The following is a 14,856-nucleotide window of genomic DNA, read 5'->3' as shown; positions in this document are numbered from 1 at the left end:
CTCTCGCCAGCCCGTCCAAGGAGGGTCCCGGCCTACTAATTCACCTTGTACAATCGTTGAAAAAAACATTGAATAATGTTACGGTTCATTGCCCACCACACACTCGCATAAACACACACACACACCCACATACATACAACAAATTGACGTGCAACATTGGGCAAAAAATAAGTGTGTTTGTGCAACCCACTGTACTTAAAACCCGCCAACACCCACCGCGCGCGAGCGCGCTCCACGAGGCACGTTGCAATTTTGCGCGCTTTGTTTGGTGAGGCAAAAACATGGCATGAAAGGATGAGTGAGGCGCGAGCTGTGGGCTGCTGATAATGTGCATGTGTGCGATGATTTAGAACATTATGCTATAACGGTCGTAGCATATTACTCACGCAGCTAGTAAGGCTCAATTTATGACTAATCGCGAAACAATATTTGTTTAACAAGTTTTGATCTTTTGTACTGTGTTTTTGAAAGTTTTATTTGATATAAATGTATGATGTTAAACATAACATTGACAAAATATGACTTTAACGGGAAGAAACAAGCATAGATTTCCTTGGAAAAACGGTCATAATATCGACAAATTATCTTAATCACGCTTTAACTAACAACGCAAATCAATTACTAAAAAAAATTATTAAATATATGTCATTAAAATGAGTCACAAATGAACGGTTAAAATCAAACTATGAACTGTGAACACAAAACTACCCTGTTTGTAATTGACCACCCTAAATGAACAACCGTTCGGCTCATCGTTTAATTTAATGTTTGCGTTTTTCACGGCCTAATACACACTTAACGAACAGCGCAAACAGAGTTGTCACCGAACCGAAGTCATGGTCGAAAATGATGAGGAGAGGGGGGGGAGGGGGGGATTTTTGGTCACGCATGAGCAGCGGTGCCGTACAAATTAGTGAGCCAGCCTGCCAGCGTTCCCCAATCGGCTGTGATTTTGCGGCCCGGCTCAAACTAAACCGGCAGCCAATTATAGAGAGTAGACTAGTCGCTAGTAAAGTAGTGATAGCAAGTGGTTCGAAACTAATCAACGTACATTCGAAAACTCCATTCACTTGAGATGCATTTAGTTCAATTTCAGATAAAACAAGCGATTGAGAGGTACGTTTTGCTTAAGATACTGTTTATTTGGGCATATTTGCTATTTCCACACGAGCGTATTATCAAACGAACTGGAATTGATGAAATGGTACAAATTAAATGCTCACTAAGTCCATGTTACACGTAATGAACAAATAAAATTACTTTATCAGTTGCCAGAAAAATGGCTATTTCTCAAAAGGCAATACAGCATACCGACTGATAAGCAAGCGCATTGCTAGCAATCCCTAAATTGTACCTCTCTATCTGTCAAAGCAGTAATAAAATCCACCCGATTAGACGCCAAAGGTAAAAAAAGGCACGATAATGCTCAATGTTGATCGCTATCATGTTCTGGGAAGGATTTGCACAACATATTGACACACGGTGGCTCAAAAAAAGGGTAAACACCACGATATTTCGATTTTGCAAATCAACGGAGCGTGTAAAACCTTGCAGAAAAAGCTTAACCGCCAACGTTCACTTTCCACAACACGGGCCAAGAAGGCCAATAAAGGGGAGTGGGATGATGTACAAGATGTACACCAAATGCTTCTCCCCACCAGCATCACCACCACCAGCTTTCTGCGTGTTTGCCGAAACACTCTTCATTTCACCGACGAAAAGAAAGGCCTAGAAAAGCGTCTTCTGCTTCGGCCCATTAGTTTGCTAATAATGCTAATGGACTGGGGGCCAGGTCGGTCCACTCGCACGCCGTGATTGCTCTCGACAGCGTCTCTCTCACCCGCTTCGATGTTTTCTCAATTGACGCACCACCACCAGTACCACCACCTGTTGTCGGGAGGGACGCAACTTTTGCAACAAACTGTTAAAGACGCCACCCGGTCAGCGCCCTATCAGGGGTACAAGAGGAGCGCTGGAAAAGCGCACCGTCGTTATGATGCGATTAGACGGCAGGCTTGCAGCTATCAGTACAGGAGGGAGTAGGGCAGAGACAAGCGGGTCGAACAGAGCAGAGTAGAGCAGCCGATAACGATTTCATGGAGAGAGAGAGAGAAAGAGGGGGGTTTCTTGATTCGCATTCAACCGAAACGGTACCACAACATATCGGAGGAGCGGTCGCCATCGGTAGAGCCGAAAAACTTTCCCTTTCAATGCATACACGGGACCAACGAACACCGATGGCGTTGGCGCTTCGTCTGTTGGGCAACACACAATCGATAGTGAGCATTTAAAGAAACATTGGGTGTAAAGTAAAGCCATGGAAAAAGACGGAGATGAAAAGGCATACAAATTATAATTCCGATTGGAACATCATCAGCGCGCGTGTAATTGAGGTTAGAGAGAGAGAGAAAGAGCGAGATGTTGTCGGATGACTGCGACAGACACCTTTCGAATCCTGCCAACCAGTGAGTTCCATATCTGTGTGTAAAAATAGCGCAAGTTACAACACACACACACGTCTACACGTGTTGCATGATATGATTTATGTATTGATTTTAACCAATTTTCCCCCCAACAAACACATAACTGAATCTTCGATATCTATCCACTGCATTGAGCAAAATAGATAACAGACAAGAGATCCACCCAGTTTGCTCGAACAGTTTCGTCATTCCACGGCACCAGGGCAGAAGGCAGAACACGGAATAACTACCCGCAGCAAATGTGCTCATCAACATCATCATCCAATGGAATGTGGTCGATCAGGAACCCGACATACCGACACCCCTCATTATAGAACGTTTCCACCGACACCCAGAGCGAGGCAAGAAGCAGTCAGGCCAAATCGTTCCTCATCCCTAATGAGGTTTAGTAGTCCGGGGCAGTTTTCTCCCTCTCTATATACCTCTCTCTCACACACTCTCATTATGGTTGCCAACCGAACCAATCGAGGCTGAACCTAATGCAGGGTGATCAAACTTACACGAAACTACGGCTGCTACGGTTTGAGATATATTTAACCTTCGAAGCGGAACCAGATGGCATATACGTTCAACCGTTGCATTGGTACATCGTCGAGTCAAGGCGGCGGCTGCTGCTGCTGGTTCGGTCCGGGTTCCGGGGTCCCTTGGAGGGTTCGTTCTTGCCGACATGTTGAACAAATTACTGTACACAATATGCACGGGACCTGTCCGAGTTCCCAAGTTGCGTAACAGAAAGCAAAGGGTAGTGTAGATCCCGATGTTGCATGCATTTGTTTTTTTCAAAAATTTCTGAACTAAACTTGTTTCAAAATGTTTCAAAGGCATCTAGTCACTTTGATGAGTCAACTGACACTCGATTATTCCATTGATAATTGCTTTGCAAAAATGATTGGTTCTTGCCATCCGAAGCAATTCAGCTTGATTGTGAAGGTAGATTCTCAGAGCCAGTTCAAGATTCCCGAATTACTTATTCATCAAACTCATAAATGATCGCTAAAAAACGACCCTTCAGATGAAAGGGTGAGGTTTATTCCTTGAGTTCTTCTTTACGGGATAGCACCCTACGCAGTCTGGTCGGCATTATAAGGCTTTCTAGACATGTTGGAACCCTTTACCACGTAGTTAACCCATAGCTAAAGGGGAGAAGGTCTACGCACCAGCTTGCGGCTTTCATAAGTCTTCCAACACGTTCTCCTGAACTTTATCTACAGTTTAGCAAACACAATATCATTTCATCCTTCATTTTCTGAGAGATATCTTTATCTTTATTTATCTATCTATCTTTATTATTAGAGAGATATTTATGTACATATATTAACTACTATAAACTCAAGAACCAAAGGAAAACTGAAACAGTCTAAAAAGGAACAATAAAATGTCACTCAATAATTCGCGCTGCAATCAAAGGTTTAGGTCCAGATAGTTACCAAATGACAATAGCCAGCAACAGAAACCATTTTACAGCCATCAAATGGTTCTGAGCCCGCCAAAAAAAGTGTCTTTCTATTGTGACGAAAGAAAAACTGCCACTAATCGTTGCTTTCGGCAATTTCACCTCGTCATGTGGTGATTATAGTGGCAACAACAGCAACAACAGTAACAGAAAGATCAACATCAAAGGCCTCAACCCAACCACCCGGCATTGAGTTCACCCTTCCCGCTCTTCTCCCAGAAGCTAAAACCTTCCATCAAAGTTTCGGATTACCGAAACACAACACACATACACAGAGAAAAAAGGTCCAAAAGCGACACCACAACAGCTCGCACAACAAAAAAGAAACGAGCTCCAAAAACATAAACATATGCACCCTGGAACACTCCCAGCAATACCCACGATCAGTGTTACCACCCTTGCGTCATGATCAAATCCAGCGCCCAGGCCAGCGCCAAAACAGAACCAAGCAAAACAGGAAAAAAAACGTAGAGCATGCACGGCCAGGGACCGGGGCGAGCACACTATGGGCCCACGATCGGTGGACCTTTTAATGAAAGATCATCGGGTCGGATACGAGTGTATGTGTATGTGTGAGTGTGTGTTTTTGTGTTGGGAACAAGTTCTATTCATTCTCATCCTCCGCTCGCATCAAACAAACCAACAAAAAAGGCACCAAATTCCATCCCTCTGTCCCTGGCTTATGCTTTTTTTTTGTTGGTTAGTTGTTGCTCTGCGGCAACTTGTACAACTATCCATTCTCCATCATCAGCCTGCGTTTAATGCTTCTGATGCTGGCTGGCGTGCTGGTGGCGATAATTTTAGATCGACACAATCTCACAAGACGCGATTGGGCCTCGATGGCCGTCAGCAGAGAGCACAGGCCACAGCCCAATTCTTGCTGTGCTTCTCATTCTCTCTTTCCGTGCGTTTGTGCTGTTTGTTTGTTCCCTTCCTTCGGGTTCTCTGGGCTTTCCGGCTTGGGCAATCATCGTGAGGATTTGGTAATTTTATAGGCTTCCCGCGGGTCCTTCTGCTCGTACGCTTCCCATCCCTCCTCCCCAACACCAACAAACATCCGCATGCGGGTTTGTCTTCGGGCCGATAGTTGACTGTTCTCACGTCTACATTCTCCCAAGAAAAAAAAAAAAAACAAAATTGATTTCGATCCTGCGCATTTAAAAAATCTTCAATAAAAACCGACCATCCCGTCTTCTCCTGTGGTCCTTGGCGGAGTTCTTCTACAAGCTTCCGCATTCACACAGCATTTCCCTTGTCCCCACCTACCTGAGTGTCGTTGAGTATCTCCAAATGTTCGCCCTTGCGGAAGCTCAGATCCTCGTCGGTGCGGGCATCGTAGTCGTACAGCGCGACGAAGATCTTGGCCGTGCTGATCGAATCGTTGCCCGGATCGGGCAGGGCCGGCATCGGCTGGCGGATCGCTTCCTGGGGCGGCGTGGCCACCGGATTGCCGGCCAGCACCGGCTCACTGTCGATCGGTCCCGGTCCGATTGGGTCCTTCGGGTCGGCCTTGGCCGTGCTGCTGAAGCAATTGCCCATCGTTCTGCCGGAAGCACTTTACAAAATCGACGATATTTCGTGGTTTTGCGGGAATTATTTCTTGCCAAAACTACGGACACACACACACACACACTTAAGCCTTTCCCCTTTTGCTGGGTTGGCGAACTTTTATTCAACAATTGGCAAGTGTAATCACACCTCGATAACTTCACTCCACATTGAAGCTTTTTCCCAAACCGTTGAGCCGATGGGATGGGAGGACGGGAGTGTTTGCTTTCTCTCGTTCTCTCTGCGCTACTTCTTCTTCCTCTTCTTCTTTTTTGCTACACTTTCTTCTTGCACTGCACTAATCCGCACAAATCTACGACGCTGTCATTTCACCTGTTGGTGCGGAGGAGGTTGACTTTAGAGACGGTTTTTCCAGCTTTCCCGTTGCTCTAGCAGCCTAACTACTACACATGCTCACATACACTAACACGTCTACAGACGATTACATTTCACATGTACACACATACAAATCGCACGCACACACAAACACGCACTGTTGCTGTTGGGACAAAGGGAAGAATAAACACTTTGAAATTAACGAAACACTTTTTGAATATGCTTATAAGAAACAATTTGGGCCAACATTGGAATTTTCTGACTTCACACCTAGGCGAGGCCCTATTGGACGCCTCTTTTACGCACTCTTTCTCGTGGGTGTGGGTGGGTATGTTTGCCTTGTTTATTTTTTTTTTCGAAATTCTTCACATATTTTAATGCACACATGAACACCTACACACTGGCAGAAACAAGGGCAAACACATGATGACACACACGCAACGCCCGCTGCAGTTCGGGAAGGATAATTGTCACACAGCGTTCGAATCGTTCCACTACATTGACACCACACACAATCAAAGCAGCCCTGAGACCTTTCCTCTATTTGCTTACTTGCTCATTTTCATCCCACCGCCAAAAAACAAGAGAGCAACCACGCCACCGTTCTCCCGCGAATGACCTCGAAATTTTCACCTCCCCCCCCCCCCCCTCCCTCCAAAACATGCAGCTTCCCTTTTCGCGGGAAGGATATCCCGACTACCACAAAGAAAATACAAACAAAGTGGTACTTTTTTGTTTGTTTCTTCGAACGTTTTACTTTTCAACGACACAAACGGGAGCATAAATATGCTGGCCTGATATGGTGCACTTGTGCACTTGTGCTTTGTGTTTCATCTGACCTCATAAATTCTCCCTTTTTTGACGCTCTGTGTCGTCGTCCTTGCAGTATCCCGAGAGCGTTGTATGAACATGAACAAAACCAACCCGACCCGACACAGCGCACCTTCCCTGCCCTTCCAGCTTTATCAAACATGTATTACATACGCACACGCTCACACACACACACGCCCCTATTCATCAGGGGAATTGCTCAAAACAATACCAAACTTGTGATTTACTGTACGCTGAAGAATGCAACACACAACACAGCATCCCGCCGTCTTCACGCACTCTCACGGCCACTGCCCACTCGTTTTTCTTTGAGTTTTCTTGTGTTTTGGACACACGGCACACGACACCGAAATAGCAAGCAGAGCGTTCCTTCTTTTCACTGTGTGTGCGGCTGTGTTGTTGGGATAGAGGGAAAAGAAACACAAGCAGCATGCACACTTGAGGCAATCTAGCGACTCCTTTTGGTTAGCTGGCTTTTGCTGCTAGCGCTGCTGCTGCTGCTGCTGCAATCACGCACCACCAACACATTTGCGCCACACACACACACGCGCACGGTGAGGATAGCCGGCACGCACACCACTGCACTTTCGTTCATTTCAATCGATTGGCTTGCAGGGTTTGACAGTAGCTAGCATAATGTTAGAGCGTGACATGATTTAACTCAATATAATTGTCTATCTTATGGTTTTGGTTCAAACTTTTTAGTTGAGTTAAGATTAAGATAAGATTGCTACATTGTATCAAGCAACGGTCTTAAAAAGTCTTTTCCTCATGCTATTACTTTTCCCGTGCCAGCCGTGGGTTCAATCCCCGAATGGACCGTGCCCTCATACGTAGGACTGACAATCCTGCTGTGTATAATTAGTAAGTCACTGAATGACAAGCCAACTAGTGGTAAGCCTTGACCGACCACGGTTCTTGAGCCATAGAAGAAGAAGAATTTGGAAAACATTTGAAATCTGTGAAACTTTTTATTTGTACATGGTGTTATCGTGGTTATTGAATGATGTATGCTCCAATCTTCAAGCGTGTTCCTAGTTTGCTCTAGCAACAATCAAGGTTGCATACTGAATGTTCTATCTCTTTCTAATTTGTATAAGCTTTCCATTAGTCGCGTTTCGACGGAACGATTTCTGCTTGAAAACTCCTGCCAAAATCATCGTTTCCTATGGCAACGTAAAATCGAGCAGGGTATTTTAATTCATTTTTAGGATTCCTACCCATGGGATTCCCCCCAGATTCACCCCCATTCGTTTATGAGTTTTTGGTGATTTCTGTACGGTAGAAACAAGTGTTAATGTGTTTACGTTCATAAAGAATATTTTACCATACTGACCAATGCAAATTGTCCAAGACAATTGAAAAAATATTATTCCCGCACAACAGTTAATGACTTTTCAATAAGTAAGCGATTTTACTAGCGAAGCTTGTACAAGTATGGGTAAACATTTAAAAACTATCCACTTTACCAAATTGATTTAGTACTTTGCCAGAATACTTTGTGAGCAAAACTTCATTTTTTCAACTCAACGCCTTCCACAAAACGTCTTAAGAACCCTGCAATCTCGCAATTCACACACATATTCACCCACACATACACCGTATCCACTTTGCTATGTGGCCCCTTTCTCGTCGTCGTCGTTGTGTGTCGTGGCTGTGGTGTATTTTTTCTCTCTCTCTTTCTCCCTCGCCTATTTGTCACCCTACCACGGGTCCAATCACTCAATTACTTTCTATTGCAGCGAAACATAAACACGTAAATGCACTTTATTGAATGAAAACTGGCCCAGTTGGTCGGGCACGGAACGGCCCCGGGTTCCCGGAAGCAGCAGTTCTGCCTGCCTTTGGTTGCCCCTTTTTTGGGCAACACACACCACTGGGGACGGTTTTCACAGAGCACGCACGACGGGACACGGGGGTGGTGGATCGTTCAAGTTTAGCCTTTCACCGAACCGAAAAACCAGCCCAATTGGATAGAAACTTGAACAGCCCAATGACCACACACTCTGCAAGAATGCACACATTTGACGAGCAGTTAATCAGCAAAGCAGTCGCACCCGAAATGAGACACTTTTCTACCGAATGGTACCCCTCACTATCTTTCTCACACTGCACGCACGGACCGTCCCTGCCCTTGTCAAATTTGGGCCGAATTCTGGAAGCCACGGGGCAGCTACTGCACACAGTCAAAGGCAGCCTCGGAATCACACGCCACGACGATGCACACACATTGGCAAGGCTTTGGGTTGGTTTTCTCTTTCTCCTACCTGTCGGCCGAAACGAAGCGCTGCACGACGCGCCCACCACTTGGAGTTGTTTGCCTGACTCTTTGTGAATTGTGCTCACGTTCACGGTCTGCCACACTCACACGCGCTGCCTTCGCTGGGCTGGCTGATTTTCGTATGACCCGTTTGGTCGGGGTATTGTGTTTACGGATTTGCGTGTGTGTGTGTGACTGCGTTGCTTTCAGTTCGATTGTGTCATTCCGAAACGTCAAATGGTTTTTTTGGTTTACGACAGTGAGTTGTATACTTTCCGTGCGGATTGCGGTTCATCAGCATTTTATTTATTTATTTATCTTTACAATAAGGTACAGTTTATCGAAATATATCAATCGTTTGCTGTAATGGGTGTAAATTATTTAAAACAGCTGTTTTTTCGAAAACGTTGCGATTTCTTGTTTGCTCTGTGATTTTCGGTAGGATAAATGGAAAATCGGTGGGTTTAGGGCGGTCATCTGTGAATCGGTCGGCATATAAAAATCGGTAGGAATACAGATAAATCGGTATTTCTGGTCACTCTGCTAGTACTGCACTTGCCAACTGTCAAGCAGGTTTATTTGTAAACAAAACAATCCCGAAACCACTCCAACGCCAGCAAATCGATTACAGAAAACGATAAATGTTCTTATTTCAAGCAATGGGTAAAGATTTTACTTCAGAGAACAAGTAAAAGATTAGTTAAATCAACGCTCAAACAATAACACCATGCAATCTGAACTACACCCGTGCAGTTATTCCACAACCAAAACGACAAATACAACACCGGTACGACACCAAGATGGATATTCGTTGCAGCTTCCAGGCCGAATCAAGATAGAAAGCATTCCGCACGCCGAAATCCATCTCAGCTATGCGAAAATGATCGCCAACTATCAAATTAAAAGGGAAAATGATCCTAACGAATCGCTACCGCAAACGATGGCCAATGGAACAGTGAGCGAAAGTTACTTGCTGGCGGCAAGCAATGCACATTCAACGGACAGTGCCGGAGAATCCTCGTTTGTGAGTGAGATTGAAATTGGTGCCACAACGATTGCATCTCAGTTTGAGGAAAATGTACAAATCAAAAGGGAATACAGCTCCACCGACGAAGGTTCTATGGAACACCAGCTAATGATGGACGGTAAGTTGGCAAATTACAAGAGTCTCTAGAATACCTGTACGAATTATATATATTTTTTTTGTAGATCATACCACTGAACACTTTACAAGGACAACGAATGCAGAAAACCAATCGCTTCCATTTGGATGTGAATATTGTGACGCTTCTTTCGTGAACCTTCGCCAGCTGAACAACCACCGGCGTAACCACCAGCTGGACATGTGTCCCGTATGCAAGAAAACCATCGTTGCCCGGTACCTCAAGGAGCACGTCGCCCTAAACCATCCCAAATCCGACGCATTGCCCCAGAAGCGCATCTACAAGTGTGATCAGTGCGAGAAGCTGTTCTACTGCAAAACGCTGCTGATCGATCATCAGCGCAATCATCAAACGAAAGAGTGTCCTTACTGCAAGCAGATGGTAAAGCTGCGCGTACTGAACATGCACATCGCTCGGAAACATTCGGCGCTCGTGTCGCAGGCCGAACATTGTTCCTTTCCCTGTGATCAGTGTGATCGAGCGTTCGGCACGAAGGCGCTGCTCGTCGAACATCAGCGCGATCATCTGTCGAAGAACTGTCCGGAGTGTGGGGTGAAGGTGTTGGCGCGCTGTCTAAAGAAGCACATGGCCCGGAAGCATCCGCCCGGTGGGTTAGGTGTTAAGGCAAGCCGGAGCTACCAGTGTGAGCAGTGTGATACAACGTATTCCAACAAACGAACGCTCATCGTTCATCAGGCAAAGCATCAAACGGCGGATGAGGGAAAAGTTGTGTGAATGCTGTAGTTAACAAGACATAAACCTGAAACTGTTGAAAAGACAATAGAAATAAACGATTATAAACGTTACATTTGAATTTGTTTTAATTTTCTTCTATGAGCAAAGGCACAAAAAATCCTTTATCTCGTCGTTTATTCGAGCCAAACCCAATGTTAGCATTTGTTTCGTGTAATAAATAGCCCCTAGTGTGCATGATGTTGCTTTATTAAGCAATAATTGTCTTTTGATTTTGCTAAACTCCCGGCCCCAACCATTCCATAACAACTAAACCCTTAACCAAACGCAACACACCGCCCTTCCTCTAACCGTACGATCGTGCATCGTGCTCCTGCCGCTGTTGGCGCTCCTGCTGCTTCACCAGCTCGTAATAGTATCCCTGCGCCTTCAGCAAGCTGTCATGCGTACCCACCTCCACGATCTGTCCCTGATCGAGCACCACTATCACGTCCGCATTCCGAATCGTCGACAGGCGGTGCGCAATGACGAGCGTGGTCCGGTCGAGTACGGCCGCATCGAGCGCCCGCTGGACCACCGCTTCGCTGGCCGCATCGAGCGCACTGGTCGCTTCGTCCAGGATGAGTATCGTCGGCTGCTTCAGCAGTGCCCGGGCAATCGCGATCCGCTGCCGCTGGCCCCCGCTAAGCTGTATGCCCCGTTCGCCCACCATCGTCTCGTACCCATCGGGCAGCCGGCTGACGAACTCGTGCGATTGTGACATTTCCGCCGCCTCCATCACCTCCTCCCGCGTCGCATTCGGCCGGCCGTAGCGAATGTTTTCGTAGATGGTGGTCCCAAACAGGACCGGCTGCTGCTCGATGAAGCCGATCAGCTCCCCCCGCAGCCAGCTCGGCGCCAAATGACCCAGCTCGTACCCATCGATCGTGATGCGACCGGCCGTCGGTTCGTAGAATCGTTCCAGCAGCGCCGCCACGGTCGACTTGCCACTCCCGCTCGCGCCCACCAGTGCCACCGTTTGGCCCGGTCGAAGCACGAGATTGAAATCCTTCAGCACGCGCTGATTCGGCCGTGTCGGATACACAAACTGAACCCCCTCGAAGCGTATCTCGCCCCGCAGATTGCTGTCCGGGATGATAAGGCCATGCTTCAGGTCGACCCGCGGCTCCAGGCTCAGGAACTCGAACACACGCGCCCCCGCCGTCATGCCGCGGATGACCGAGCCGAGCAGGATGGAGCCCTGTGCGAGTGATCGCTGAACGCCCTGGGCCGCCACCAGGAATGCCATCAGATCGCCCGCGCTGATGGAGTTCGCCGACATGAAGTGGCCGCCGAGCAGGAGCGTCGTCAGCACCATCCCGTTAAGGCACAGATTGCTGAGCGCTTGAAAGACGGCAATGCCGGCACCGAGCTGCTGCGACAGGACGGCCGATTTGTCCGTCTCCACCCGGAACAGCTCGATCTCGCTGTACTCGCTGGCACTGGCCCGTACGGTGCGAATGTTGGACAGTGCCTCCTCACTCACCGATGTGGCTCGCTCCGATTGGGCCTGTGCCTTTTTGCTTAGGTGGCGCAGCGAGCGCCCGAGCAGGGAGAACATGGCCACCGCTACCGGGACCGACACGAGCGCAATGCTGGCCAGCTGGGGCGAGATCCAGAACAGGGAAATGCCACCGCCGACGAGCTGGGCGAAGCTGCGCAAACCCTGCGAGATGCACTGCTTGAAGCTGGACTTGAAATCTTGCACGTCCGCGGTCAGCCGGTTGACCAGCTCGCCGGTACGGTTGTGGTCGAAAAACTCCAGGTCTTGGATGATGATCTGCTTGAACAGATCCTGCCTGATGCTGGCCGCCATCTGCTCGCCGATCTGGCTGAGCAGCAGAATGTACAGGAAGGTAAAGCCGGACTGGGCCAGATACATGCCGAACAGCTGCAGCGCAGGGCCCCGCATGTCCCGGAAGAAGCTTGCCGTATTGATGCTGGAGGAAAGGGAAGAAGATGGACTGAAGTTACGTTCCCCATGATTGGGAAGGTGATTTTACTTACTCTTTAAGGCTGCTGCCTGCATACCGGGCCAGCTTGTTAACGATCACTCCGAGCAGATTCGGTATTTGAATGTTGAAATATGCCACGGCAAGGGCAGCCTACAAATCGAAATCATTATTAAAGCATTATGGTGTCCAAATTGTCCTTAAAATAGTATTTACTCACCATAACGGCACCAATCAGCTTGCCCAAATGCCGCCTCAGGTAATACCAAAACTTCCACCAATCGAACCGCACCGCCCCGTCGTCCACTAGCTGCCGCTGACCGGCCAGCCGGTTTACGGACGCCTCACAGAGCACGAACGACTTCCGGTACTGATAGCCCAGCGTGATGCTTACGACCGTTCCACCCAGCAGCACCCTTATCAGTCGCGATCCCTGTGAACCGGTTTTCGTGACCGTGTGCGAGGGCCGGACCGCCGATCGCTGAACGGTGTTCCGGATCGGTTGCAGGAATCCATTCCTCCCCAGTCCGAACGATTGGACCGTCTTGCGGAGCAGCACATTCCTTCCTTCCGTGCTGTACGGAGAAGACCTGAAACAAACAAAAAACAGCAGCAACGGGAACGAGGTTGAGGTTATGCAATCTCTCTACAAAATCGGCCACTACCGACCGTGTCAGTCCCTGCCAGCAACATTGTCGGTGCGGGGAGAGTAGCAACTTCAGCATTGCTCACGAAACCAGTGCAAAACGCGTCCGGGCGTAGCTCGTAAGCCACAGATTGTTGGCCTCGCTCGGTGGACGCTCCTTGTGTCCGGTTGGTTTAAAAACAACGCAACACTTTCGCTGTTGCACAGACTGTTGTGATTTGTGTGTTTTTTTTGCCCACTGCTTTTTTCGTAGCTGTGGTACATGTCAAAAGTACCGGTGTAAACAACAGCTGATTGTCAGCAGAGTGACCAGAAATACCGATTTATCTGTATTCCTACCGATTTTTTATACAGGCGGTCCTCGAGATACACGGTTAATGGGGACCCAAAACGGCCGCAAATTACCGCGTAACTCGAATTTCTGCGTAAGTCGAATCTCGTGATTTCCAGCTAAAATATCACTAATTTTCGTGTAATTTTGAAAGTAGGAGGCGGAACGCTCGCTCGCGCTGTTTCATTGTATTTTCCTTATACCCCTTCCCAAGTGCCACAAATCCACTAAACGACCACTAAACGGCTTCTAAACGACTCAAGTTCTCTACCTAAACGGAATATAGAAAGACTTCGTTTAGCAGACGGCAAACGACTCATTCATTCTAAAAATAGCAAAAAAGCTGGTGGCGCTCTCTGTTGGTGGGATACCCCAACCAGTTGAGCTTCATCGCTTGGAGGAGAGCTTTCTCATTTCCTCTGTACTGTTGTATGGTTTCGCATTGAAGTTATGCATCGCTAGAACTAGAACGGCGATACGATTGTTTAAATACTAAACTCCAACGGAAACCACCAGCACTGAAGCAAGTGAGATTTGAGTAATGATTGTTGGTGTTGATACCCACGTATCTGACCACACGACCATTCATATAGATTTTTGCTCAGAAAGTTATAAGGCTATATAGGTCATGATAAGATGAAACTTGTCGAAACACATTGCAAGAAAAGGATAGCAATATAATGATGAGTTGTAATACGCCATCTATTGATCAAACCAATGAAGCTGTGGAGCTTTCATTTTTTTTCTATGGATATTCAATTTTCCAGTCGTTTAAGCTTAATCTGTGGCGCTTGGGTTCCTTTCCGTTTCTTTCGGCTTGCGCTGCGCTGAATTGGTACCACCGACAAACCGACGTGACACTGGTGTTACAAAAGTGTCCCACACGAAAGTACTGTCATTTACCAGTGAGGCGAACACTTCTGTCAAAGTAAGCTCTGTTCACTGCTGCTTGGATGTAAACAATTTTTCTAAATACAAATTATGAAGGAAGTGTGAGGCAAGATTTTGTGAGAATTATTGGAAAAAACACCCAGGAAAATCATTTTATAAGTTTCTAAATCAATGCAAAAGATGTGAGAAGTACATAAAACAATACGCAATGGAATTTGCAAAGAAAAACA

General features: G+C 47.1%; 3 protein-coding genes across 9 annotated transcripts in view; 1 reads left to right on the top strand and 2 right to left on the bottom strand.

The window, feature by feature from the left end:
- Positions 1 to 9,084, bottom strand: part of LOC121592147 (tyrosine-protein kinase Src42A) — an 89,360-nt gene extending 80,276 nt beyond the window's left edge. Inside the window, exons 1-2 of one of the 6 annotated variants that reach the window (XM_041913513.1) lie at positions 8,919 to 9,084; positions 5,203 to 5,983 (exon numbers count right to left, since the gene is read on the bottom strand). In XM_041913513.1, coding sequence (XP_041769447.1) covers positions 5,203 to 5,475 — 273 coding nt within the window. In that variant the 5' untranslated portion in view covers positions 5,476 to 5,983; positions 8,919 to 9,084. Of the gene's footprint in view, positions 1 to 5,202; positions 5,984 to 6,804; positions 6,829 to 6,862; positions 7,084 to 8,708; positions 8,732 to 8,918 lie in introns of those variants that run through there. The other 5 variants (XM_041913516.1, XM_041913514.1, XM_041913518.1 and 2 more) reach the window with 5 other exon arrangements.
- A 405-nt stretch (positions 9,085 to 9,489) lies between these two features.
- LOC121593579 (zinc finger protein 567-like) lies at positions 9,490 to 10,886 on the top strand. 2 transcript variants are annotated; one of them, XM_041916071.1, is made up of 3 exons: positions 9,490 to 9,574; positions 9,665 to 10,056; positions 10,121 to 10,886. In XM_041916071.1, the coding sequence occupies exons 2-3, from the start codon at positions 9,792 to 9,794 to the stop codon at positions 10,807 to 10,809; spliced, it is 954 nt and encodes a 317-aa protein (XP_041772005.1). In that variant the 5' UTR covers positions 9,490 to 9,574; positions 9,665 to 9,791; the 3' UTR covers positions 10,810 to 10,886. The 2 variants fall into 2 exon arrangements, with proteins under 2 accessions (XP_041772005.1, XP_041772004.1); XM_041916070.1 differs by having other exon boundaries at positions 9,490 to 10,056.
- Positions 10,887 to 11,000: 114 nt separating this feature from the next.
- Positions 11,001 to 13,647, bottom strand: LOC121593578 (mitochondrial potassium channel ATP-binding subunit). Its single transcript, XM_041916069.1, has 4 exons — positions 13,428 to 13,647; positions 12,979 to 13,348; positions 12,814 to 12,911; positions 11,001 to 12,746 (listed from the first exon to the last, which is right to left on the bottom strand). The coding sequence occupies exons 1-4, from the start codon at positions 13,481 to 13,483 to the stop codon at positions 11,114 to 11,116; spliced, it is 2,157 nt and encodes a 718-aa protein (XP_041772003.1). The 5' UTR covers positions 13,484 to 13,647; the 3' UTR covers positions 11,001 to 11,113.
- Positions 13,648 to 14,856: the final 1,209 nt, after the last annotated feature.

The sequence above is a fragment of the Anopheles merus genome, chromosome 2L, assembly GCF_017562075.2.
Source record: "Anopheles merus strain MAF chromosome 2L, AmerM5.1, whole genome shotgun sequence".
In the NCBI taxonomy this organism is placed as follows: domain Eukaryota; kingdom Metazoa; phylum Arthropoda; class Insecta; order Diptera; family Culicidae; genus Anopheles; species Anopheles merus.
The sequence above is the reverse complement of the archived record's forward strand: the minus strand, read 5'-3'. Positions and strand labels throughout refer to the sequence as shown.

What these genes read in the sequence shown, in the direction of transcription:
- LOC121593579 (XM_041916070.1), top strand. Translation starts at nt 9,639, where the DNA reads ATGCAATCTGAACTACACCCGTGCAGTTATTCCACAACCAAAACGACA. An exon ending in ACACCAGCTAATGATGGACG is followed by an intron (nt 10,057 to 10,120) that starts GTAAGTTGGCAA and finishes TTTTTTTTGTAG; the next exon opens with ATCATACCACTGAACACTTT.
- LOC121593578 (XM_041916069.1), bottom strand. Translation starts at nt 13,483, where the DNA reads ATGCTGAAGTTGCTACTCTCCCCGCACCGACAATGTTGCTGGCAGGGA. An exon ending in TGCTGGCAGGGACTGACACG is followed by an intron (nt 13,349 to 13,427) that starts GTCGGTAGTGGC and finishes TGTTTGTTTCAG; the next exon opens with GTCTTCTCCGTACAGCACGG. An exon ending in GCAGGCAGCAGCCTTAAAGA is followed by an intron (nt 12,747 to 12,813) that starts GTAAGTAAAATC and finishes CCTTTCCTCCAG; the next exon opens with CATCAATACGGCAAGCTTCT.